Source organism: Clarias gariepinus, chromosome 2 (genome assembly GCF_024256425.1).
Source record: "Clarias gariepinus isolate MV-2021 ecotype Netherlands chromosome 2, CGAR_prim_01v2, whole genome shotgun sequence".
NCBI lineage: Eukaryota > Metazoa > Chordata > Actinopteri > Siluriformes > Clariidae > Clarias > Clarias gariepinus.
In genome coordinates this window covers 42,996,602-43,023,602 of record NC_071101.1, presented here as the reverse complement: position 1 = coordinate 43,023,602, position 27,001 = coordinate 42,996,602, and the positions used below count along the sequence as shown (strand labels likewise).

At 40.6% G+C, this 27,001-nt stretch overlaps 3 protein-coding genes across 5 annotated transcripts; 1 reads left to right on the top strand and 2 right to left on the bottom strand.

Moving 5' to 3' along the window:
• Positions 1-415: 415 nt before the first annotated feature.
• Positions 416-4,936, bottom strand: arv1 (ARV1 homolog, fatty acid homeostasis modulator). Its single transcript, XM_053486155.1, has 5 exons — positions 4,733-4,936; positions 2,961-3,080; positions 2,701-2,854; positions 2,328-2,549; positions 416-910 (listed from the first exon to the last, which is right to left on the bottom strand). The coding sequence occupies exons 1-5, from the start codon at positions 4,934-4,936 to the stop codon at positions 777-779; spliced, it is 834 nt and encodes a 277-aa protein (XP_053342130.1). The 3' UTR covers positions 416-776.
• Positions 4,937-4,962: 26 nt separating this feature from the next.
• On the top strand, positions 4,963-18,670 carry ttc13 (tetratricopeptide repeat domain 13). Of its 3 annotated transcripts, none has more exons than XM_053486135.1 (23): positions 4,963-5,173; positions 6,660-6,754; positions 7,074-7,149; positions 7,283-7,353; positions 7,461-7,526; positions 7,634-7,726; positions 7,822-7,938; positions 8,017-8,127; positions 8,890-8,972; positions 9,260-9,401; positions 10,452-10,626; positions 10,764-10,920; positions 11,020-11,150; positions 11,252-11,384; positions 11,482-11,574; positions 13,740-13,823; positions 13,933-14,017; positions 14,134-14,240; positions 14,693-14,828; positions 15,792-15,871; positions 17,428-17,506; positions 17,594-17,673; positions 18,003-18,670. In XM_053486135.1, the coding sequence occupies exons 1-23, from the start codon at positions 4,966-4,968 to the stop codon at positions 18,115-18,117; spliced, it is 2,517 nt and encodes an 838-aa protein (XP_053342110.1). In that variant the 5' UTR covers positions 4,963-4,965; the 3' UTR covers positions 18,118-18,670. The 3 variants fall into 3 exon arrangements, with proteins under 3 accessions (XP_053342110.1, XP_053342103.1, XP_053342118.1); XM_053486128.1 differs by having other exon boundaries at positions 14,131-14,240; XM_053486143.1 differs by lacking the exon at positions 4,963-5,173 and adding an exon at positions 5,557-5,842 and having other exon boundaries at positions 14,131-14,240.
• A 1,381-nt stretch (positions 18,671-20,051) lies between these two features.
• On the bottom strand, positions 20,052-25,489 carry clec11a (C-type lectin domain containing 11A). Its single transcript, XM_053512395.1, has 4 exons — positions 25,219-25,489; positions 22,063-22,237; positions 21,332-21,523; positions 20,052-21,228 (listed from the first exon to the last, which is right to left on the bottom strand). The coding sequence occupies exons 1-4, from the start codon at positions 25,330-25,332 to the stop codon at positions 20,828-20,830; spliced, it is 882 nt and encodes a 293-aa protein (XP_053368370.1). The 5' UTR covers positions 25,333-25,489; the 3' UTR covers positions 20,052-20,827.
• Between the last annotated feature and the right edge of the window lie 1,512 nt (positions 25,490-27,001).

Genomic DNA, 27,001 nt, shown 5'->3' with positions numbered 1-27,001 from the left:
AATTTTGATATCCTCCTCCTAGGGGATTTATATTATTGCCACCAAACGGGGCCAATATGATCTCGAGACATTAAGCATGCAAAATTGCGAAGGGATTTTTGATATCTCACATGTTTCACCCTTAAACCTGTGGCTAATAACCTCCTGTGTGACATCACATTAAGTGACGTCATAATGTGATGCTTTGTTTTCCAGCATCCAGGGCTTTTTGGGCATCTTAACATAAAATTACCCATATTCTTAAATGATGTTATAATGGAACTGGTATGTGCCCACTGTCTTTCTGGTACACCTCAGGTGGCGATGGCACAGGTGCTTGGGCCCCGATCATCGCTGCTTGCAACTATATTTTGTGTTGTTGCTATTGAATGTACTGTACGTTTAAAAATCTCTCTATAAAGGGTGTGTAAAAGATTCACACTGTACTAAACATACCTTTACAGCTTTTATTTAACACAGAAATCACAATCAGAACATCAGGTATTCAGTCATGTGAGTGTATATGTCCGTGATGTCACCCCACACAATCAGCAGTTGTTATAATCATCTCTCTCCTTCAGTGAGGCTAATTATCAAAGATTTCACAAACCACCTCAAGAATGTGTGTAAACACGCAGGGGATTCCTGGGACGACCCAAGCTCTTCTCTTCCTTCCTCAAGTAGAATCTTTTTAACGTCCCTAACAGGTTTCTATTGTGTCCGGCACAATCATGAGCCTGTACGAGAGGAAGAGCAGCTGCTGTGATGTAACAGGTCTAATGAAAGCGTCTGTGTTTCTACGTGTAGAGCTCCGGCAGGAGTGTGTGTGTGCTCGTCCGCAGCTTGTGTAAAGCGTGAGAGGCGCACGTCTCTAAAAGCAGGCCCACGCACACGGCGAAGATGGAGAGACGTCTGCGGCAGTTCAGAATCACTGTCACATGGGAAAATAATAACAATGAGAAGAAGGATAAAATAAGAATGATAATGCCCTTTTTTTGGTGCGTCAAAGATAAAATCTTAGTGATGAAACATTATGAAATTAAGTTAACATATCAATATTTAAAAAGCACAAAAAAACAAAGCATAAAGAAATAAAACTTTAAAAACAATATAGAATAAAATGGTTATATAATTTTTTCAAGTTTGTGTGTTAATAATAATAATAAAAAAATAGACTAATTACCATTTTAATTAAATGGTAAACAAAATATATTTGTTAATATAAAAATAATTGAAAATGATTAAAAAAAATAACAATTTAAACATCGTAATTTATACCTGGTGCTAAATTTCCCAATACTGCAGCGCCTTATTTTCTAGGGTTTTATTCCTTATTTTTTTCTTGGGATTTTTCCAGATTTTCTCCCAAATTTATTCAAAGCCAATTCCCACACCCATCCCGGGAGGTGCTTGGGCCCGCTTATCATTGCTTGCAACAATATTTTTTTTGGGGATTTTCTCAGATTTAGATTTTTTATTTATTTGTAGCCAATTCCCACACCCATCATACGGGCACTCCCCCATCAAGGTTACAACTACCAACCAAGGAGGACCGAGACCATGTGATGCAGTTTTTGAAGTGCTCGCTCACGCACCATGGGAAGCGGCTATCTTTTTCTTCCGCCTGCGTGTTCTCACAGACACCTGTCCATGGCTAGAACTGCATTTGATGGGACGTTCTATTACTTTTGGTGAAACTAATTGTCCAGGGTTATTTTCATTGACTTGCATTTACACTTGTATGTACACGATCTCACAATCCAAACAACGGATATGAATTTTTTTTCCTGTGCTGATCTACATTTCCAAAATTTACTGTTAAAAATTCCGGTTTGACTTAAACATTCCTATGAACTGTAATATATATATATATATATATATATATATATATATATATATATATATAAATATACACAGACACACACAGTGTTCAAGTCAAACTGGGATTTTTTCCAGCAAAATTACCTTTAATTAAATGGCAAATTAAAGAGATTTTAAAAGTATATAGACGGAAAGATAGATAAATTGATAGAATCACAATGAAACCTCTTGCAAAAATCTTTCAAGAACGCAACTTAACCATTCCATATTTTTGGTGAAACTAATTGGATTTTTTCAAAATATTAAATTGCTGGTGTAAATTCTCCTAAATCTGTGTGTTGGATGTGTGTGTGTGTGTGTGTGTGTGTGTGTGTGCGCACCATTTTGATTTATACACATTCAAATTCCATACAAACTTAAATAATTCTTTTGATTGTGTAAAGCTACTTTGGGACAATGCCAATTGTTAAAAGTGTTATACAAATAAAATTAAATTGAATTGAAATGAATTGCATGTGTGCGCTTACCCCGTACTGCCTGTGTGTTAGACGTGAGCACAAACACGCGGATGAGTGTGAAGCAGAGCGGAGAGTAATCGTGCTCCCAGATCACCGCGGGAATCAGCAGCACTTTGCCGTAGCAGGACAGCAGCAGAGCCTTCAGCAGATCCGACGTTTTCACCGAGCCGCCGTAGAGCTTCTGGGCGAACCATAACACCGCTAAGACTCCTGCGCAGTACACACCCAGCTCTGACAACACACACATTGATTATTTCCTCATTAGTTCCACTTTCTCCACCTAACATAAATATTTACTGTGTCACATTTTTTTATATATATTTTCCTAAATTCTGCTGAGTCGTCATTCTTTATTCCACCATGGAGTGTGTACCGTACGCACCTAGAAAAGACAGAGCAAACATCCCATAAAAGTCCCATTCTTTCGTGTATCTGATGATGTCAGCAGGATCACCAGTGACCTCTGAACTCTGGAGCCGAGACCATCTGAGATATGCCTCGCACAATAGGCAGAAAACACACAACTTCCAGTGCATCTGAAGAGAGAAAAGATCTCAGTGTCTTCCTTTACCTTTTGATTGAATGTATTTATAGCTCTAGGGGTAATTAATAAGGATCGTGTGTCTAGACTCTGGCACTCACATTGATCTGTGTGTTGAACAGAATGTGTCGGAAGGCCTGGATTTTACACAAGATGGCGTCTATGAGAATGATGACAGGATCGTATTCGATGTACTTGTCCACAGGTTTTGCACATGATCGCTGAAAAAAAGTATCAGAGCATTAGAATCACCCCTAACACCCATGTGTTGGTTGTAGAGGATAGGGATTCATTCAGGTGTCTCCAGCTGACACCACAGCTACTGGTGAAACAAGGGCAGCTTCAATGCACTTAGGGAGACCTCAGTGGCTCCCAATGACCAATCACTAATCACCATAATTATCAAAGAGCAATCACTAATTACCATTATTCTCAACAAGCAATCACTAATCCCCATTATTCTCAAAGAGCAATCACTAGTTACCATTATTCTCCAAGAGCAATCACTAATTACCATTATTTTTCAACGAGCAATCACTAATCACCATTATTTTTCAACGAGCAATCACTAATCACCATTATTTTTCAACGAGCAATCACTAATCACCATTATTCACAACGAGCAATCACTAATTACCATTATTCTCAAAGAGCAATCACTAATCACCATTATTCTCAAAGAGCAATCACTAATCACCATTATTCTCAAAGAGCAATCACTAATCACCATTATTCTCAACGAGCAATCACTAATCACCATTATTCACAACGAGCAATCACTAATCCCCATTATTCTCAACGAGCAATCACTAATCCCCAGTATTCTCAAATTACTGGCCATTGACAATGACAGTAATTTGTGATTAGTCAGTGATCATATTAAATTACGGTGATTAGTGATTAATCACAATTATTCTTAATGACCAATCACCATTATTCACAATGACAAATTATTGAGTCTGTTGCTTTCCCAAGTGACCAATTACTGATCACAATTATTCCTATTGACTAATGGTTGTTAGCATCAATGGTGCCAGTCCCTAACAACCAATCACTGATCACTGCTATTCCCAAAGACCAATCACTAATTATAATTATTTTGCATGACCAATTACCAATCACTATTATTCCCAATGACCTACCACCATTATTTCCAATGTTCAATGGCTAATCACCTTCATTCCCAGTGACTGATTACTCCCAATGTTCAATATTTAACCACCATTATTCTCAATGACAAATCATCATCATTCCCAATGAACAATCACAAATCACCTTTGTTTTCTCAGTATCCAACCACAATTTCTCCCAATGACCAATCACTGATCACCACTATTCCCAATGAACATTCACTAATCTCCTTGGTTTTCTCAGTATCCAACCACAATTTTTCCCAATGACCAATCCCTGATCACCATGTTCCTATTAACCACTGGTCACTGATCACCATGGTTTCATTCCCTATCACCCAATCACAGTTCAGCACTATTCCCAACAGCCAATCATCATCAAGATCAGGGACTCTGATTTTCATTTTCCCCCACAAGGTGTATATAATAAAAAATAATAAATAACTGCATAAAAATAAGGACTTTCTGCTAAGATATTGTCCAACACCAACCTAACCGACTTTCTCATCTGATCAGTGTCACTGCATCAAAATATAAAAAAATAGATGTTTATAATTTAACTAAGTTAGTTTTATTAGACTTGAAGAGCACAATGGAGATCAGACACCGAACTGAGGGAACATTTGTGTAAAACTTTATGTCCTAAACTATACAGTACTTGCTCATGGTGACCCTCACGTACGAGTCGCTGTTGATCTTATATGAATAATGCATGCTCTAGCAGGTTAACACGCTGCACTCACACAGATCGTTATCTTGACTATTCCGTTCCTGTAATCTCGGTATAATTCCGAAGCCTCCTCGTTACATTCGATGCATTTAAAAGACATCTTAGCCATGTTCTTCTGTTTTGATTTCCCAATTTCCGGGATATTTCCCCCCGGAGTCGTCATGTTTAACTCGTCCTTATGGGAAATGTAGTTTCGATTAAAAAAGAAGCGCTGCATGAACACGGCACCGCGGAAATACGTTACCCATGATGCTCCGCTGTTATCACCTGCACAACGCTCCGAACATGGCACCTGCCGGTAGGGCTGTTGTTGTGCTAGCGCTCTCGGTGCTCTACTTATGCGGCGCTATCATTTCCACCGACTATTTCTCCACGCTCGCGCTCTTTAACGGCGAGCTCAACGAACGCGGTTGTGCACCGGCGTCCGAGTGGGAGGAGTTTTCTCCTGACTGCGGTGAGTTTGTTTTTCGCCACGTCTCTGTTAACTCGCAGCAAGTTTTGCTAGCAACCGTTTTCCACCCGTTTTCACCTAAGCCCCGCCCACTTTTAATATAAACCCGTTATTATTTTTGTTTTTATTTATAAGCAATTAAAGATGTTATAGTTTGTCATTTATAAGTAATATTTAAATATAATAATTGTTCAATTGTAAAAAAAAAATGGTTAAATTTTTTTTGTTTAATTTATCGTAAGGGGCGTTGTACTTGTATATCGTATATCAAACTAAATGATAATTTATTTTAATAATATTTTTACACAAAACTTTAGCATATATTACTTATGTAAAAAATAACAATGTAAAAACGTATAACTGTGCAGAGAGGCGTGGTTTCTATCGGAATCTGGGTGGGAAAACAAATTCCGCCTCTCACCCACTGTGTCATTCCCACTTCCGGGTTCGTTTCCAGTACACAACTTTCCTAAGGAGCTGTGGGTGTGTATCATGAATATGACAAACATGGCGTCTGTCTTTGATTGCTTCACGTATTTGTTTTGTAAGGGAATAGTGGGAAAGTCTGTTGTTTAAGTCATTTAATCCAGTGCTGAAAGATGAAGCTGCTTGGCTGGATACAGGTGACGTTGTGTACATATGGTGTGACGTCACAAACACTTACATATGCAGGTATGTATACAGTGTGTATGTATATACTGTACATCAACAGTCACCTCCTAAGATGATATCATCACAATACCTCGGTGCCTATTCAATTCCTTTTGTGATTCTTCAAGTATCGTGATTTTATACATATCCCAGTTTTATGTCATATTTTCTTACAATTTAAAATTTATTTAAAAAAAGGGTTTAATGAATGAGTAAATAAATATAGCCTGTTTTTCTATTACATTAGTTTTCTCACTTAAAAGCCAAACGCAGCATTTAAACACTACAGACTAACTACAAATACAAGAGTTTAACATTTAACTTTAATCAAGTTAAAAGAAAAAAGCTACATTGTTACTGAGCAGCAGCACGTATCTCTATTACATCATCATCATCATTATTATTCTAAACAAACTTAGCAATTAATTCACTTCTACCACACGGGAGGAAAATGTGTAAATAGTTCAGAGTGACCTGTAGGATTATTGGAAAAAAAAAAAAAGTCTATGTTTTGCCCAGTCAAACGCCTCCAAAGTCTCAAAACTCAACTTGAGTCAGCATGGCGATACATGAATCACTACACAAAGAAAAGACGATTTATACCTCTTTAATATACATCAGCCTGAAATGCGATATAGTAGCACCTCTAGGCTAAGACACAAGGGGCTCGCTACATATGATTTGATGACGAAGAAACTCGACCTAGTAAACTGGAGTAAATGAGTAAAGCTCTGCCGCATCACTTTTTTCTTTTGCTTTCAGTACAGATGAATCATGGGTAAGATGGGGACGCAGCGCTGATGCTGGACGAGTACCAATCGTGAGTTTTGTCTTGCAGATCCGAACGTTCTCCAGCTGGAGGATCCGGAGTGCGAGGACGGCAGCAACGTGGACTGCGAGTCTGTCTTCTCTCTGAATGCAGAGAAGATTCTGGTGAGCATTTCATCGTTCGTATGTCCCTCTTCATGTATTTTTATTTTTTTTCATAGTGTTTAATCTATGTAAAGCCAAACTTTAAGGGCGGTTTTCAATTAGGGAAAATCTTTGACATTTTAAAACATTTTAAAATATTTTGAAAAGTTTTTTTTTTTTTTTCTTTAATTGAAGGCTAGTTTCAGAGTATGGGGGTGCAAACTTTTGCACTTGACTTTAGCAGCTAGCACTTAATCAAGGGTACGAGTATTATATTACATAGAGAATTTCTTAGGATATTACCCATTGCTAAAATGTGTGTGTGTTTTCATGCTGTCAGAGCCAGGCCAGACTCTTTGTGGAGCAGCAGCGTTTTCCGTTCCCTGTTGACGATCAGAACACCAACGAGGAGCTTGGTATGCCATTCCTTTTTCTCTTTTTCTCTCTCTTTCTCTCTCTCTCTCTCTCTCTCTCTCTCTCTCTCACACACACACACTCACTCTCTGCTCACGTGACGATGCATTGACGCGACCGTGTGCTGCCTTTTAGCCATAGGATACGTCCTCATCGGCAACGGGCTCTACGATGAAGCCATCAAACACTTCTCCCTGTTACTGCAGGTCAGCCCTAGTGCAGCATGTAACTTACTCATCATTGTCATTATAACTGTGTGTGTGCTTTCTTATTTACAATTCATTTAAAAAATACCATTATCGCTGATGATCAGGGCGATCCGGAGCTGGTCAGCGCCATGTACGGCAGAGGGTTAGCGTATGGGAAAAAAAGCCTGCAGGTGAGACGCTGGAGCAAAAGGAAAGAAGAATAAGGCAAAAAAAAACTGGTCTTACTGGTCTTTCTCTGTCACTTTTTCTGTTCTACATTTTGGTTTTGTGTGTGTAGGACATAAAGAACGCAGACTTGGCTCTGTATGAGCTAAGCAGAGTGATCACGCTGGAGCCCAACAGGCCAGAGGTGTACGAACATAGAGCAGAGGTATACACACACACACACACACACTTTTTTATTCTGTTGTACTCCGCGACTGCCTTGTCATTTATATTTGTGTGTGTGTGTGTGTGTAAACGTAGATTCTCTCTCCACTCGGACGGATCAGCGAAGCTCTGAGCGACCTCACGAAAGCCATCCAGCTGCAGCCTTCAGCACGACTTTACCGCCACCGAGGAACCCTCCTTTTCATCTCGGAGGTACACTCGCACTCGTTCATCTTTCTCGCTGACATGCTTTAGCTCGTATCACCTGATGTAAATGCATGGTGTGTTCAGGACTACGTGGCTGCCATGGAGGACTTCCAGCAGTCTCTGGAGCTGAAGAGGAACCAGCCGATCGCCATGCTCTATAAAGGCCTCACCTTCTTCCACAGAGGCCTGCTTAAGGTACACACACTTCACGCGTGTTATATTATCGTGAGTTTTAACATAAGCAGGACAAAATGTCCACGGGTCGGAGCTGGACCTGGTTTATCTCCTCTTACTATATGCTGTAGAAATCTTAATTATTTTTTTTATTAATTGATGAATTTAACAGGTTTAAAATTGATCATATTTGTTTTGCATTATATTTTGCCGCAGTTCAGATATCTATTAATTTTTACATCACAAACTCAAAGCAAAGTAGTGAATGTTTTTATTTTTTATTTTTACTGGCATAGTTTTTTTTAATTTTTTATTTTATTGAAGTTAGAGAGACAAGTGGGGTATTTTTTTCAATAATTTAACAGGTTAAAATTTACCATGGTTGTTTTACATTATATCTCTCTGTAGTTCAGATATCTGTTCATTTGTTGCCCACAAGGGGCGCATTTGCAGTTAAGATGATGCAAAGTATTGATTATTGTATTTTTACTGGCATCATTTAAAATTATTTTTTGCCCTATTTTGTTTAAAATTGTTTCTCATACTTACTTGTGCTTGAAGAACTATTTAAATAAAATCAAATTATTTTTATTGTTTATTATTATTGATTAATTAATAAAATTATTAAGGTACAAAAATATGCAACACTTATTTATCCTGAGGGCGGAGTCCACCCCCCCCCCCGACTTATTGTTCTTTACTCAGCATTATCTTCATCACTCACTCTTCAGTTAAAAGTGGACTTTTTTCCTAAACATTATTATGATGTTTTTCTGCACACAGGAGGCCATTGAGACATTTAAAGCAGCGCTGAAGTTGAAGTCGGACTTTATTGACGCACACAAAAGCCTGGCTCAGGCATACAGGTGATGGACGCGCATGTACACATTCAGCTGATCACACCAGCTCACCTTACTCAGGGACTGATGCATCTCACCCTGCTTAACTCATATGAATCAGTATGAATAGAACTATACGCAGCACTTTACGGTCTTTCGTTCCTCACGTTGATGGTGTGTGTGGCTTTTATGCGTTATGATATCATCATGGTTGTTTTTAAAGATGTATGTGTGTGATTTTTTTTATTTATTATTTTTTTATGCATTTCTCACATTCCACATGTGTGTGTGTGTGTGTGTGTGTGTGTGTGTAGGGAGCTAGGTGATTTCGACAGTGCATTGGAGAGTTTCCAGAAAGCTCTGCTGCTGAACCAGAATCATCTCCAGTCTCTGCAGCTCAGAGGGATGATGCTGTATCATCACGGCAGCCTGCAGGACGCCATCGGCAACTTCAAGGCGAGCGCATCAGTTGGTGTAACCTGTCTGGTCCCTGCAAAAATTACTCATGGTTTTGCCTTGAACTACTTTAATAGAAAGATATGCAAGCAAACAGTAACCAGTCCTACGTCCACAATGAAGCGCAGTTTAAAAGGAACTTTGTGCTATTTTTCAATATTTAAATTGTGTTCTGTTAATGGTGGAGCTTGAGAGAGAACTCTCAGGACAAATCTTTCTTTTTATTCAAACTCTGAGCGATTTCGTCTCAAACCCACTCATTAAACACTCTTTCACCAGTCTCAACAAACTAAATATTCTCAAACCAAGCACGTTAGAAGTTGTGTACATTTACGGAAAGCCGTCTGCACAATACAACACATGCTCAAGACTTTGGAGGCGGTAAAATGTTATAGTTTCCTTATAACCCTACAGACGGCGCACTCTAAACTATTCGCACACTGGCATCCCATGTGGTTGGAGTGAATTATTTGCTAGGTTTGTTTAGAAATAATAATTACGGTAGATGACACAGAAAATTTAATGTCAATGTTAAATGAGGGCCCAAGCACTATGACATCAGTCCTATGTCATCATAGTGTTGAAGGCACTCTTGTTCCTATAAGAATTCTTGGTTAATAAACTCTGGGGTGAAATCTGCTACCAATAGGATCCCTGAGTGTCTGGCATCTCAAGTAAGATTTTGCTTGGCCCCGCTCATCGTTGCTTGCAACTTGTATTTTAGGCTAGATTTAATTACTTATGTTCAATTTAGTTGTGAAGCTGCTGAATAAAGCTGAGGTATAAAACTTTCTAGTTATTTTTTTTTATTTCAATCTTAAATTTGTACTAGAAATGTAATATCAAATCAGAAATTTTAGTAGTGGGTCATCACTGGTGACTTCCATCGCCGTATTTATAATACAAAAAAAGTTTAGAGACTTTGAGTCATGTCTAACTGCTTAGATATTGTTGTTTTTCTTTTTTATGAAACTTTTTTAAAAAGCCTCTGATTGGTTACCCTTAGAACATTGTGAAAGATACTGAAGTTGTGTGTTGTTGGCTGTGCAGAGGTGCCTGCAGCTGGAGCCGTATAACGAGGTGTGTCAGTACATGAAGGGCCTAAGCCACGTGGCCATGGGGCAGTTCTATGAAGGCATCAAGGCTCAGACTAAAGTCATGCTGAACGACCCGATGCTGGGCCAGAAAGCCAGCTCCGAGTATCTCAAAGTCAAATACCTCCGAGGTGAGAAGCTGGTATGGTACTTAAGTCCTTTTTTTTTCTTCTTTTTTTTTTTCTTTTTTTCTTTTACACTGAGTGTCTTTATGTTTACGCCCTCTCTTTTTTTTTTTCTCTTTTTCCCCCTCTCTTCTTTATTCCAGAGTACTCTCGATACTTGCACTCTCACCTGGACATCCCTGTAGCGGAGTACAACGTTGATCAAGATCTTCCCGGGAACTTTAAAAACCACTGGGCGAAAAACCTCCCCTTCCTCATCGAGGACTATGAAGAGCAGCCTGGACTGCAGCCGCACATTAAGTGTGTGTCTTTGTGTGCTGGATTCGTTTAGAACGTCCGTTTTTGTTTTTGACGTCCTTTCATAAGTGTTTGTTTTGTTTCAAAAATTTTTTCCTTAAGGGATGTTCTACCTCAGGATTTCGAGAGTTACTCCGAGGAGGTGCAGAAGCTGATCTGCACGGCGGATCATCTCGGCACACTCATGCAGTACAACACGTCAGGGTTCCTGTCCAATCAGCGCATCCACAGAGGTCAGCCCTCAAACCCCCTAGCCCTTCTTTTGTCCAAATGTATGGAAAGGAGGAAAATAATGACTAAGCCAACCAGAACATGTCTGTTGATCTGTGTTAAGCCATGGGTCTGGCCAGCATAGAGGTGATGCAGGCGATGCAGCGGACGTGGACCAACTCGAAGGTGCGCGTCAACGGCAAAACCAGGCAACTCCAGTGGAGAGACATGTTTGACATTGCTGTTAAATGGAGGAGGTACTGTGTTCTGGAAGGAATATGTGCAAATATAGTGGGTTTTTTTTTTCTTTCTTAAGATATCTGATTGTTTGTGTGCGTTTGCATGTTTGTGTAGGATTGCTGATCCAGATCAGCCTGTCTTATGGTTGGATCAGATGCCAGAACAGAGCCTGAGCAGAGGGTTTAATAATCACATCAACCTTATCAGGTGCTACAGCACACACATTTTATATCTGACGCTCTCATTTATCATAACGCACTAAACCCCAGTTTAAACTGGTTCTTTTGCCCTATTCTTGTTTTACATGTTACACTGCTGTACATGAATATGAAATATGAAGCACTGATAATAACTGTTTATAGTGAAGACCAGATGGTGTTAAAAAATACGAATCCAACTATAAGGATAAACTGTGTACAGGTAGTAACTGACTTACAAACGGGATCCATTCTGGGAGCATGTTCGTAAATCGGATTTGTTCGTAAGTCCGACAAAGTGAGTCTCATACGCCTTTGACACCCATATACAATCTAAAGCATATCAATCCACCTGACTATCAATAATTCCCTTTCCCCACACTCCCATCACGTCAAATGTGACTGACAGTGTTGTATCTGCGCCTTTAAATCGCGAGGAGAATCCTGAAAGCTATTTTGTCTCCTAGCTGTTTTCCATTGTATTGGACTGTGAACTCTGGTTTGTTGAGGTTTTTCCGAAATTAGGATTATTTACCATCAGGACTCTTACAGGACATTTTTTCCGAACTCATTTCTCCCACACAACCCCCTAACACACATACAATATATTGGAATTTTTAGACATTTTATACATTTACCTAGACCTTGAAAATATTGTATATAATTGTAAATATTGGTATCTGGTGCACTGCAGTGTTTATTTTTTGTACAATACACATGAGCTACTTCTGGTGATAGAACGGAAAGTGGAATCGCAGTCTGTTCATATCTGCGGAAATTCGTAACTCGAATGTTTGTAAGTCGGGGACTACCTATACAGTATAATATGTTTGTTAGTAAACTACTGGCAGGATTTGGTAACATGGCACAATCAACAATGTTTCACACACTGGAAAAATAATGATTGTGAGTGTAAGTGAACTTGAACAGTTTTGTAAAAACAAAAAAGTAGAGAAAGCAAAGGTCTGAGAGTAGCAGGAATGGTGGGATCACATCACATGGAATAAAACATCTGATATAGAATATCGGATAGATCGGACAGAAACATCGAGAAGGAAACAAGCGTAACAGAGATCGCTGCGAAAACATCTAATGTCAGACAGAGCATATCCGATATCAGAGACAACACGTCTGACAAATGTATTAGCGAGAGTGGGAGGGAGTAATTGATGTCAGAGAATCCATGCTGGATATCTGAGAGAACTTTTGAGAAGAAACTTCGGATGAAGCAGTTAGAGGAGAACATATTGGATATTGGAGAGAACAAATCAAAAAACGTCTGCACTAGAGAAAACAAAAATTAGAAACGTATTGGGTTTCGGAGAAAACACTGGAGGAAAGAATCAGATACCAGAGAGAATGTATTGGATATTGGATCGAGCATTTCAGAGAAAACAACAGATATCGGGACAGAACATTCGGAAGAAAACATTCTGTATCAGAGAGAATGTAACGATTACCTGAGAGAAGATATGAGAGAAAATGTCAGCTGTAGAGAGAACATATTGGATATTGGAGAAAGGGTTGGAGGAAACAACTCAGGTACTGCAGAGAACGTATCGGATACTGTAGAGAGAGAGAGAGAGAGAGAGAGAGAACATCAGAGACGATGCAGAAAGACAGACAGAAAGTATCAGTTTACAGAGAGAACGTTTTAGAGAAAAGATCATTGTAAAAAAATATGAAATTAGAGAATACGACAGATATCAGACAGAAAACATCCTGTGTTAGAGAGATCACATCCGATACCAGAGCGACGATGTATTAGATAATAGAGAGAATGTATCGGATTTCAGAGAGACCAATATGCTTAGAGCCCAAGTACTATGACATCAGCACGATGGCGATGCAGCAATGATCGGCCCAAGCACCTGCTCCATCGCCGCCCAGCGCACCAGAAAGACACGTCCAATTGTGGCGATGCCCCAAACGTAGGCCATATTCAGTGACATCAGCATCCATGGCTGCTCTAAAGGCACTCGGGTTGTTTGGTGAGCCCGAGTGGCGATGGCACAGGTGCTTGGGCCCGCTCATTGCTGCTTGCAGCAATATTTAGGATTTTTTTTTTTTTTTTATATTTACATGTTATACTTTATTTTATTTAGAATGAATGTGTATTGTGTGTGAAAGGTTAAGTTGCAGTTGTAACTGTGTGTGTGTGTGTGTGTGGTTTAGGGGTCAGATCATCAACATCAGATACATGGAATACTTCAGCAGAATCCTGGACTTCATTAAAGACAGAATCTTAGTGTATCACAGGTAAGGTGATGATTATGATGATGATGGAGCGCTCTATCAGTTTAACATCATCCCTCAGTTTAACATCATCCCTCAGTTTAACATTATCCCTCGCTCATGTGTTCCTCAGTGCGTACAACCCTCGAGGAGTGCAGGAGGTCAAGCAGGCGCTGGAGGACGTCAGCAAAGTGGAGGACCTGCTGCCTATAATGAAGGTAATGTCGCCTACAGCACTCGCTTACAGCCCTGTCACTTTCAGCACACACGGTGCAGCAGTCTAAATGTGTGTGTGTGTGTGTGTGTTTGTGTGTGTGTGTGTCTTTTAAAGCAGTTCAACAGTAAAACCAGAGACGGGTTCACGGTGAACTCGAAGGTGCCGAGTATGAAGGATGCTGGGACGGAGTACGATGGCTTCACCGTCACCATCACCGGAGACCGGTCAGGCACCACGCCCCCCTCCTGAACTTTCACCTTTCACCCCTGAAACACTGCAGCCGTCATTGTTGTTATAACTGTGTTAGATGTCCTCGGTGTACGTGTGTGTGTGTGTGTGTGTTCCAAAACATCTCCAAACACTCTGTATGACTTCAGTGTGCACTTCTTTTTAAACACACACACACACACACACACACACATGCATAATTGGTGTTTGACTCTTATTGATTAAATGTTTTCCCATGCTGTCATGGAGTCTGAAAACAGAGCGCGCACACACACTCTGTTTTAATTTGGGGTGTGTCTGTAACTGTGGTGGGTTTGGATTACAACCAAAAGAGGTGTGTGTGTGTATGTGAGAGAGTGTGTGTTTTTATTGATGTGGAGATGTGAGGTAATGCTGTGGTGTTTCAGTGATGCTTTAATAAATGGTGTGTGTGTGTGTGTGTGCGCAGCGTGGGAAACATGCTGTTCTCAGTGGAGACTCAGACCACAGAGGAGAGGACGCAGCAGTACCAGTCAGAGATCGAGGCTCTGTATAAAGACCTGACGGCGAAAGGCAAAGCACTCATGCTGTCCTCCGAGCTGGGGGTGCGTTTACTTTTGCTCTTACTGTCTGTCTGTGTTAGTATCACATTTACAGAAAAAAAGAATATTACAAACTTTTTCACTTTTTCTCTCTCTGTGTTACTGTGCCTCTGCATTTCTCTCTGTCCATGTCCCTCTTGCTCATCTCTTTCACTCCTGTCCCCCCTCACTCTTCCATGTTATCTCTCTCTTAATCTCTCTCCCCTCACTTTTTCTACATTCTCTCTCTCTTTCTTTCTCTCTCTCTCTTTCTTACACACACTTTTGCTCTCTTCCTCTGTTTCTGTCTGATTTTCATTCTTTCTCGTCCCTGCTTTTTTTTTTTCACAATCTTTTTTTTTTTTTTTTACATCTTTTTGCTTTCTCTCTCTCTCTCCCCTTAATTTTCATGTCACACACACAATCTACCTCTCTTCCTGTTTCTGTCTCTGACATTCTTTCTCTCGCCTCTCTCTTTCATTTCATCTCTCTTTCGCTTTCTTCCCTCAATTTCCTGTAGTACACTCATTGTTTTTGTTTTTCTACTGTTTCCGTCTTCCTGTCTCAGTTTCAGTCTCATACATTTTCTCACTCTCACTCTCGCTCTCTCTTATCCTTATTCAGTCCCTCGTTATTGTTATTGCTGTCTTTCTTTTTCTCTTAAATCCTCCCTCACTTTGTCCCCCGTTTTGTCTTTGACTGTTTTCCTCTCTATTTCTATATTCCCCCAATTTCATGTCTTTCTCTCGATTTTTTTTCTGCATTTTTCTCTCTGTCTGTCTGTCTTTCTCTCTCTGAAAATAAAGCTTACAATCCATTGGCTGGAGAGAGGTCACATGACTTTAAGCTGAAATTATTAGTGAATAAGTAATGTTAATTGAGTGTATGTAGCATTAATAATACTCACTGTTTACCTCTCTCTCTTGTTTCTTTATGTCCATGTGTCCTTGTGTGTCCTTGTGTGTGTGTGCGTGTGTGTGTGTGCAGGATTCAGATGCGGTGTGTAACCTCGTCCTCTCCCTGGTCTATTATTTCTGTAACCTCATGCCCCTGTCCCGAGGCTCCAGGTACGGACGTGTCAAACAGACACACGGTTGATCTTCTAGTCACGAGCAGGTTTAGTAGGGATGGTGAGACGAAGCCTCGTTAGGAGCCAATAGATTAGAACCAAAAGATTAATTTAAGACCTTCTCTTAAAATTTTGTATAGCAAATAGATTCAAGTTTTGCAAGCAACACAATTAATATGGACATGCAGCGGCAAGTAATATCACCTTCCTTATTGGGAGAAATTACTTTAAAATGTTCACAGATAGCTGAAGTTGTCATTTTTGGGCGACTCCATTGAAAAATAATCGTGTAACAAGTGTCGTGCTACTAAGGGCTCACAGTGTGCTGATTAAAGAAGTACTAGATTCATGTGAAGGAGATATGAGACCAGTCAAAGCACCAGACTTCTCAGTCACATGACTCTTGGGGAAACGACACACACTTCGAAGCAAGGCTTTATTTGGAACTGCGTCTTCTGCTCGACACAAGCTTCAGACCCAACCCTAACATCACTACTGCTTAACTGTTCACACTGATAAACACGCCTGAGTGTGTTTGGCAACTAAATGCCAAAAAAGTCTTTAATAATAATTATATTTTTTAAAGAATGAAGCAGACATCAGTAGCCTTCAGCCACGGCCTTATACCGTTTTTGAGTTCCTCAAACTCAAACATTTGAATAAATCCTTAATAAGTGCTTATAACGGTATTTTAACATCGTCTGGACCTCCTAATCAGAACCATACCGCAGCCTCTGCACTCGACATGTTCTTTGATCATTTCATTAAAGCAGAGGCGTGTCATTTAAAAAAATAAGTCCTTGGTTTAAAAAAATGCCTCTACCTTAAATACATTTAGAAAAAGAAAAGCACACAATAGATCTTTTGTTCCATCTGGGGGCGGAGCAGCTACTTTTAGGGCCAGAAAAGGCGCAAACGTGTGTAAGAAACGATTTATTACTTTTTTTTTCTTTAAATATCAGATCTGTGTGATTGTTTTGCTGTTTAGAATTTGCCTTTTTGAAGTGATGTTGAAAATGAGATTTTAAAGCGTATACAGATTTACATACCGCAGCTTTAACTCGACACATCATAGATAATAGAGGTGAGGAAAATCGATTCTGTGATCTATCGTGGTGATTCTTTTGTGTACCGATTCATATATCGCAACACTGACTCCAAAACACAACATTTTTAACTTTTTATTTAAAAATAATTAAAAAAAAAATTTATTTAAATGTTTGTATTTGAGCTGGTAAAGAGTTCCTCTGTAATCCTACAGGTGGTACACAGCATCGAAAGGGAATCCAAAAAAATAGTAGTGAATTGGGATATTTATAAAATCTTGACACTTCTAGAATTGTAACACGGATCAAATTGTCGCCTAGTTATCATGATAACATCATATTGGGTCGTCCCTGGTGATTCCCGTTCCTAATAAATAATATAAAGCGTTTAAAGATGGCTTTAGGGATTTAGCAGTACAGGTCTGTTTGATAGTGGGGAATCTTGTCCTGTAATGATTTATGTTTGGTTTATCATGGAATTTGTGTGTGTATGTGTGTGTGTGTGTAGCATCGTGGCATACTCAGTGGTAATGGGAGCTCTCATGGCGAGCGGGAAAGAAGTTGCAGGCAGAATTCCAACCGGGAAGGTAAAGACGAGAAAAACTAAGCCGTCCTCAGAGCACGAGAACAATGTGTTTGTGTATAAAGTAGAAATCCAATGTTTTATCTTTCAGCTGGTTGATTTCGAAGCCATGACCACGCCCAGTCCCGACCGCTTCACCAAAACGGCCAAAAGCTGGATGAACTTAAAGAGGTGAGGATTCTGCTCAGGAACCAGGAATGATCAATTAATTGTCAAATCTTTTTCTTTAAGAACACCAGGTGGTAGGTGGACAAATCAGGAGCTAGGTGATTGTGACCATCAGATTTTCATGTCAATTGATTAATGAGACTTAAGCTAATTAGTGGTAGAACTAGTTGGATTAATTTGGGAAGATGAACCCGAGTGCAAAACAGCACAAACATTTTTGAGAGTAAAACTTTTTTTATGTCTCAGAGGAGACAAACCATTTTAGGTTAATTTTTAATTTGTGCACACATGATGACCTAACCTTCCCGTCGTCCTCTGTCTCCTCCACACAGTCTGCCAAGCTGGTACCAGAACCTTCCGTCTGTACCCGAGACCTTCCAGTTCGCCAGAACCATGATCGAGGTCCTGAACACTGACGCGTCCTCGCACTGTCCCAAAACATCCTAAAAGACTGTCTCTGCCCCATGCGTCTCTGCTCGTCCCCCGTTTCCTCTCTTCAGTCTTCCATTGCAAAGATCTCCTTCAGAGAGCATCTCAATTGACCCCTGAAGCACACTTGACGAACTTGAAACCCTGTGATAAAATCTGTTTAATTTCTCACAACAATCAAAAGGGCTCGATTATCAGCTAATGATTTTCAAATCAGGAATCCACAACTGTGAAGAACGGCAAGTTCACAACCAGGGTTATTAAACTACTTGAATACTAACGAGGGATTAAAGCGAAGCCTTAGAAGGAAATCGAGTGGCACTCGATGACATCACTGAGTCACATTCTACTGTTAATTTAAAGAAAGAATTTTTTAGTTAAAGCGCTGCTCGTTCCCCGTGTTTTAGTTCAGAAATGTTTGTTTTATCCATTTTTAAGTCTTTTTTTTTCATCTCCGGTTTAAAGAACGAGGACCTCAAGGACATTTCAATGTTTAGGAATTAAACTTGAAAGCAACGGTATGTGAGGCTTCTCAGAGCAGCGTCAGAAATGAATAAACATCTTGAGTTCCTGCAAATATGTCTTGAATTTTTCTCTTTTTTTATGATATCCAACAGCAAAACATACAATCTCGTCGATTGCAGGTCATGGTAATATCAACTATGGTAAATGTTTAGAAAAAGTGCTTTGATTAATCTCAAAAGACACCCAATGGTATTTATAATGAGAGGAATTCTAACTCCTTTTTAGTGAATCAGATCTTTTGACTCACTGAATTGATTCATTCAGATCCAAAATGACTCCCTGATCAGCGATCAATCTTTTTAAGGCCGGAATAGTTCTATGAGACGTATTCCAACCAGTTAAAATTACAAAGTAATGACTCGTAGAGAGGAGTCGGCAGGGGAGAGTCAAGTCTCTCTCGATGAGTCGATTCGTTGGCAAACGACACTTCACTAATGTTCAGCATGAAGAAGTGCTGTTCTGTTCTGTCAAGGTCTGTGCTTGAAAGTGAACTGAAGGCTCGATAGGTTTGTCGCGTTCTACACCGGTCTTTGGGATGACTTCCGAGACCAAACCGCATCGTTCGTGTAGCGATTGGAGGGTTTGCACTACAATGCACGAATCATCCATTCGTTTCAGCATGTCCATTTATACTTTACACAAAAGTCTTTTACAGTATTTCACAAACAAGAGAATCAATGCCCCCACATGAAAAACAGGTTCTGGGAAAAATCACCGCTGCTGTTATTCATGGAATTATTTTTAGCGTTTAATTCCAATGATTTCATCTTGACATCGATGGCCTCCCTGTTTGTTTTGTCTTTGTTTCCAAAGGTCGCACCATTCTTAAGGAGAGCCAATTATTTTTTTGGAGGAATTTCTTCCATGTCCTTTGGGGAGCTAAACTGCCAAGAAATCTTTACTTCTCTTTCAGCCTGTCTATTGTTCTGTTCATTAGAGTGATGTTTTTATCCAAAGCAACAGGATGTTCCTGAGCAGTTGAGGCTAGTTGAGACACTCAAACGAAGATCTTGGACCTAACACTGGTAGCTTGGCCGCTGCAGCTGATTAATGCATCACATCCCATTCTGGTGGACTCGGACTATCTGCCAGATCGGCTGCTCAGTCTTTCCAGAATAAATATGGCCGTGGTATTGTGTGAACCAGTTTTGCTCCAAATGTTTGACCAAACCAGATGAAGAAACCTTGAGAGAAAGCAAACCTTGCATCCTCTTCAGGTTCTGACTGGGAATAATTTGATACCCTGGATGAATAATCCCAGTGTTTTTGGGATACAAATTGATGCCTAGCAATAACACCACATCTTAGATTTCATCAGGTCCTCACTACACACGTTCCAGTGCAAGCTGTAACTTATTAGAATGTTTGCATGCTATGTTAGAAACACCTCCTGATCAATCAGATAAAAAAAAATAAACAAACAGTGCTATGGTTTGAATCAGTTTAATATATTATGACAGAAATCATTGATCAGATTATTTCCAGGAAAGAATTCCTCAAGGTGTGCTTTCGGATTTAAAGTGAAACAAGGGTCAAGTTCCGACAAACACGGACAGATGTTTTCACAGAAACAACCTTGTAGATGTTACAGATCCCGTTACAGGCGTACCTTTGTTTATAGCATTGAGGAATGTTACTCATACTCGTGGAATGGCACACGATAATCCACAATTCCTGGGAAATATTGCTCAACACTGGGTAGGAAAAAAAACATCAGTTCTTGAAGCGTCCATCGCTGCTAGCTGTGCGTCCCATGGGTGGGTGTTAAGAAATACTAATAGATTCATAAAGGATTATTAATAATCAAAGAAGACATAAGATAAAATGTGTGTGCGTGGTTATTTGAAGAAAAAAAAACTCACCTCACATGGTGGTGTATTACTAGAACTCATCTAATGCCTTACCTAAGCTGAAGGTGGGCCGCTATTAGGTGCAGCGAGTTCACATAATATGTCTCAAAGAAAGAGATACAGTGTACATGGACTTTAGTGGAAACAGTAATATTTCCAGGTTGTTTATGAATTATTGGATGATAAGAAAGAGACATGGTCTACATATTTCTTAACACTCAGCTGGACGCTCTGTAACTCACGAGAAACATCGTTGCAAAGGAAGGCGGCTGTTAAAAAATATTTACAAACTACTCCTTTAGATTCGAGTTATACGATATCACCCCGTCTTATAGAAACACTCGAGTCAGAGCTTATGCTTCAAACTCGCACAGGTAGTACATGCGCCGGTCGCAGTAGTTGTCCCACCAGTCGCCGTCATCGGAGGACATGGCGACGCAGTTCTCCCGTTTCCCGCCGTCCGGCTGGCTTGACAAGAAGTGCTTCCTCCACTGGAAATAGGTGACCCGGGTGCCGTCGTCAAACAAGTAGAGCCCCTCGGATCGCAGGTCGTTAATGCCTAGCCACACGGGCCAGTTACTGCCAGGCAACGCCAGCTTCACATACTCAGCCAGAGCCTCTTGTTCGCGCCGGTCCCGCGGCATTGCCATGCGTCCTCCACGCTCCTGGCATTTCTGAGACGCGCCAACGTAGGTGTCGTACACGCGGTACACCAGGAAGCACTTCTGCCCCACCTTCCGGCCCTTAACGCAACCTGATAAAAGAAAACATTCATAGAGGCTGTTAAACCGCAACCAGGTTGCAATCCCATTGACAAAGTTGTTGTTCAGCCCGCTGTCATTTCCCAGTCCACAAACCTTCGAGACGACCAACTTCTTTGCGGTTGTCCTTGCAGAAGTTCGAGACGTCGTAGATGGAATCCTCAACGTCAGCCACTTTGCCCTCAATACGTAAAAGCCTGTCCAGGAGCTGGCTCACCTTCACGTCCAGCGTGTAGTGGCCCACGTTCAGCTTGTGGAGGGCCTGGTCCAGCGCCGCCAGCCTGGACACTGAGGCACACGTCAGAAAACAAACAAGACTTGCACGAATGGCTGATTTGTTTCTTTATTTCTGGCTTTCTACATTTTTCTTGTCCCGAAATTAGCTCCGCCCAACAGACAGAGCGAAGATGTTTAGCTTGGCTAACAACAAGCCTAAAACAAAAACATGTAAACAAATTAAATGTAGTCTCAGCAGAGCACACTCAACACTGTGATGGAAGACAGACCGCTCATTTAATTTTTGTCCAAGTTTTTTTTTTTTTTTTTTTCCAAAAGCTAAACGAATCTAATGAGGCAGGGATTTTATTATTATTAATGAATCTCAGCGAGGTACAAATGCATAAATAGGTGTAATGCAATAACTCAGACGCCCTTTATTCCCTGCTGTATATCATTTGTGATCCATCAAAACTACCCTAAGTAACCCTTTGATGATGACTTGCGTGTCTAGAGCAGCTTCTGTGCGCGCCTGTCTCATCACGCCTGGTCTAGGTGATGGTACAAACAAACAAACTGCTGCCTGGTGTTTGTGTTGTTAGGAGACGCACGCAAGTAGTTGTAGTTGCTGTCGTAGTCGCTTTCGGCGACCGTGGGCTCTGGCTCGGGTTCTGGCTCTGGTTTTGGCTCTGGCTCTGGCTCGGGTTCTGGCTCGAGTTCTGGCTCTGGCTCTGGCTCCTCGATGTCTGGGGTGTCTCCTCTCGGTCTCTTTCCGTTTGAGTCACTCTGCAATCAGAGGACACCAAATTAACACAGTGCAAACACTGCATGCTGTAAACACAACTCCTAATTCTGGATAAGAAATGCCCAGTTTAATCACCAAAGCTGTAACTACTGCATAACAGTTCTAACTGCATGTTGCACAAACTTTAAAACACATCACATGGAGTGACTGTACAGGAGTGACTGCATACTGCACGAACAGCTTTAATTACTAAGAAAGAAATACCAGACATTACAAATACAGCTGTACTGTCTGCAAAGAAAGTTATGATTCATGCAACTCCAACTGGGAAATGCTGTGCAGGAAATACCGCATGTTGCAAATACAGCTTCAAATACTGCAAAAGAAATACTGCACATTACGAATATGGCTGTAAATACCAGGAAAGAAATGCCATACTTAATGAGTACAGTAGTAAGTTTCAGCTGTAAATACCATACATTATGAATATGGTTGTAAATACTGCAAAAGAAATACCATGATACGAGTACGGATGGTAATGCCGCAAAGGAAATACCAAATTCAGACTATAAATACGGCAAAGGAAATAGCACACATTACAAGTTCACCTGGAAAAACTGAATGGGATATTGAATACTGCAACTCCAACAGGAAATACCACGTTATAAATACTGCATAGGAAATACAAGACATTTCAAATACTGCAAAAGTACTACTACACATTACAGATGCATGTGTAAATACTGCAAAAAAGGTCAGGGGTAGCTCAGTGGTTAAGGCATTGATCCGAAGTTCAAATCCCACGACCACCAAGTTGTCCTTGTTCGGCCCTTGGGTAAGGCCCTTAACCCTCAACCGCTCAGATGTATAAAGAGATAATGTATGTCGCTCTGGATGAGGGTGTCCGCCGAATTCCTAATTAGATGAAATCTCCCACATTACAAACACTGCAAAGGAAATACAGCACATTACAAACACCGCAAAGGAAATACCCCACATTACAAACACCGCAAAGGAAATCCCACCACATTACAAATACTACAGATGAAATACCCCACATTACAAACACTGCAAAGGAAATACAGCACATTACAAACACCGCAAAGAAAATACCCCACATTACAAACACCGCAAAGGAAATACCCCACATTACAAACACCGCAAAGGAAATCCCACCACATTACAAATACTACAGATAAAATACCCCACATTACAAACACTACAAAGGAAATCCCACCACATTACAAATACAACAGATGAAATACCCACATTACAAACACCGCAAAGGAAATCCCCCACATTACAAACACCGCAAAGGAAATCCCCCACATTACAAACACCGCAAAGGAAATCCCCCACATTACAAACACCGCAAAGGAAATCCCCCACATTACAAACACCGCAAAGGAAATCCCCCACATTACAAACACCGCAAAGGAAATCCCCCACATTACAAACACCGCAAAGGAAATCCCCCACATTACAAACACCGCGAAGGAAATCCCCCACATTACAAACACCGCGAAGGAAATACCCCACATTACAAACACCGCGAAGGAAATACCTCACATTACAAACACCGCAAATTAAATACCCCATATTACAAACACCGCAAAGGAAATACCCCACATTACAAACACCACAAAGGAAATACCCCACATTACAAATACTACAGATGAAATACCCCACATTACAAACACCACAAAGGAAATACAGCACATTACAATAACCGCAAAGTAAATAACGCACATTACAAACACCGCAAGGGAAATCCCCCACATTACAAACACCGCGAAGGAAATCCCCCACATTACAAACACTACAGATGAAATATCCCACATTACAAACACCGCGAAGGAAATACCGCACATTACAAACACCGCAAATTAAATACCCCACATTACAAACACCGCAAAGGAAATACCCCACATTACAAACACCGCAAAGGAAATACCCCACATTACAAACACCCCAAAGGAAATACCCCACATTACAAATACTACAGATGAAATACCCCACATTACAAACACTGCAAAGGAAATACAGCACATTACAAATACTACAGATGAAATACCCCACATTACAAACACCGCAAGGGAAATCCCCCACATTACAAACACCGCAAGGGAAATCCCCCACATTACAAACACCGCGAAGGAAATCCCCCACATTACAAACACCGCGAAGGAAATACCTCACATTACAAACACCGCGAAGGAAATACCTCACATTACAAACACCGCGAAGGAAATACCTCACATTACAAACACCGCGAAGGAAATACCTCACATTACAAACACCGCAAATTAAATACCCCATATTACAAACACCGCGAAGGAAATACCGCACATTACAAATACCAAAGATGAAATACCCCACATTACAAACACCGCAAATGAAATACCCCAAATTACAAACACAGTAGGAAATATTGCAGAGGAAATTGTGAATACCGCAACTCCAACTGGAAATACTGTAAAGAAAATACCGCACATTATAAATACAGCTGATAATACTACTGCCAATACTACATTTTACACATTCATCCGCAGTTACCTTACAAGACATGTTGGAAACACAATGCATATACAGTAACGTACTACACAGAAAATGCTGTGTTTTACAAATCCAGCTGTAAGCACAAAGACACGCACATCTAGCTGTAAGTGCCGCTTCCCGTACAGCTGTGAAATACGCGGAACGGTGCCTAAGAAAATGCCGCTTGTGTCAATACAGCTGTGAGATTGAGAAAGCCCTCAGCTGGAAAGAGTACACGGGGAATTCTGTACACCTGTCCAATATCTCTAGGAAACACTGCACAACAAACGACAGGGAATGGCTTCATTTCTGGGTCACCTGTGAGGAGGATGATTATGATGATGAAGAATGCATCAATGTAAATGCATGATAATGTAAGTGTTATTTAATTTTTAGATAAGTAGACAAAATTAAGCATGGAATTTCATCATCCGATCATTCCGTATCTGGTTTGAGTCGAGGTGGTGGTGTGGACGAGTCTCACCTGGACGTCCTGAGCAGGCGGGTCCCGGGCGAGTGCGGTGGCGTTTCCTCCGGTCTCGGTCCAGGACGTGTGCGGCAATGCCAACGCGGCAAGCAGGAGCACTGCTAACTCCATCTTCTGCTCTCTGTCGTCCTCTCCGTCTGAAACTCTCTGTCTGTCTCTGCTGCTCGCTCCCTCGCTCTGTCCTGACTGATCTTGTCCAACAACAGGAAACCCTCTTCCCACCTCCCACTTCCACTGAATGTTAACTCTCTCTCTCTTTCTTTCTGTGTGTGTGTGTGTGTGTGTGTGTGTGTGTGTGTATGTGTGGTGCACACTCTCAGACTCTTATTCATTCATCTCTGTTTAGGAAAAAAAAAAAAACAGAAAAAAACCCCGAGGCCTGTCTTGTTGGAACAAAGCCCGTTGTAAAGTGTGAAATCTTCCAGTGCCTCCTGGAGCAGGTTGAAATGAGTGTGTGTGTGTGTGAGCGAGCAGCAAGCTCAGTTTCCTTTAAGCATGGAAGGAATTCCGAGCACCGGCCGGGGCCACACAAAATGCTCTCATTCTTTCTCCAGTGTTTGGATGAGACGGAGGACGGAGGCGTGGAGTCTGGCCTGAAGTCCTCCAGTCCTTTTGCTTTTTCATTACACAACTAACTTTATTTCACTAAATCCGTCCCAGATGAGAATAAATACAGGACACAAAGAGCACTCTATTACACGGCCTTTTAAACACAAGCTTAACGAGCTCTTCTCCGGCGTCACACCTAACGAGACTTCCTACATTCAGGGCCTGACGAAGTTCTGGCACAAAATAGGGACTAAAATAGAGTCCGCGTGCAAGGAATTACAGTCATTGGAGATTTACAGCCTCCATCAAATAAAAAAAGAAGTGTGGCGAAATTATTGGCACCCACATTTTCCAATGAAAGCAGTGTGTACAACACATCAAATACGTCCTAATAAGCATTCAGCAAATGTGTCTGTAATTGATTTGGGGCCCTAAAGTACGGAACCCGAGCACATGAACTCCAAACGAGACGCATCGCTCCTCACTGAATATCGTCTAGACAATCAGAAGCGAGTGTGAAGTTTCAAATTTCAGTGGTTTTGGTTTCAGGGATTCACTTTTCTATGTTGTTTCTGTAGTTTTGAGTTTTATGTCATGCATTTGTTTATTCATTTAATTATTTATTAATTTGGTGTTGTCTTTTTGGTTTTGCATCACCTGCCTGAGAAGCCACTTCATTGCAGGGCACACACTCACACACACACACACACACACACACACTACAGGCAATTTGGGAAAGCCAATTAGAATAACCTGCACATCTTAGGACTTTTCTAAAAAAAATAAAAAATAAAAAAGCACATACTGAATAAGGATTATACCTATGGTCGCCACCTGGTGGACACAAAGAGGAATGCATACATTTTAACATTTGGTAATTAACACATACTGGATACTTTATACCTATGGTTTATCATCGCCCCCTGGTGGACACAAAGTGTAATTCAAACATTTCAACACATTAATTCTCTAATTCATATATTTTTTTTCTTAATAACTAAATTCGTCTTTACCTTCAAAATGTGTTTTTTTCCGCTTGCATCATATCTGGTGTTTAATGTGTATTTTATTGTTTGCACTGGAATAGTTTTTCTCTTGCTAATTCAGTAAAGACATCTTCACCTTGTATCTGAATCCTATAATGTCATGTGGTGGACATCTTGTGTACATCATTTATGGCTTTAATTTGGTATAATTTCTCCTAAAGCTGGACATATAATAGGCATTTGCA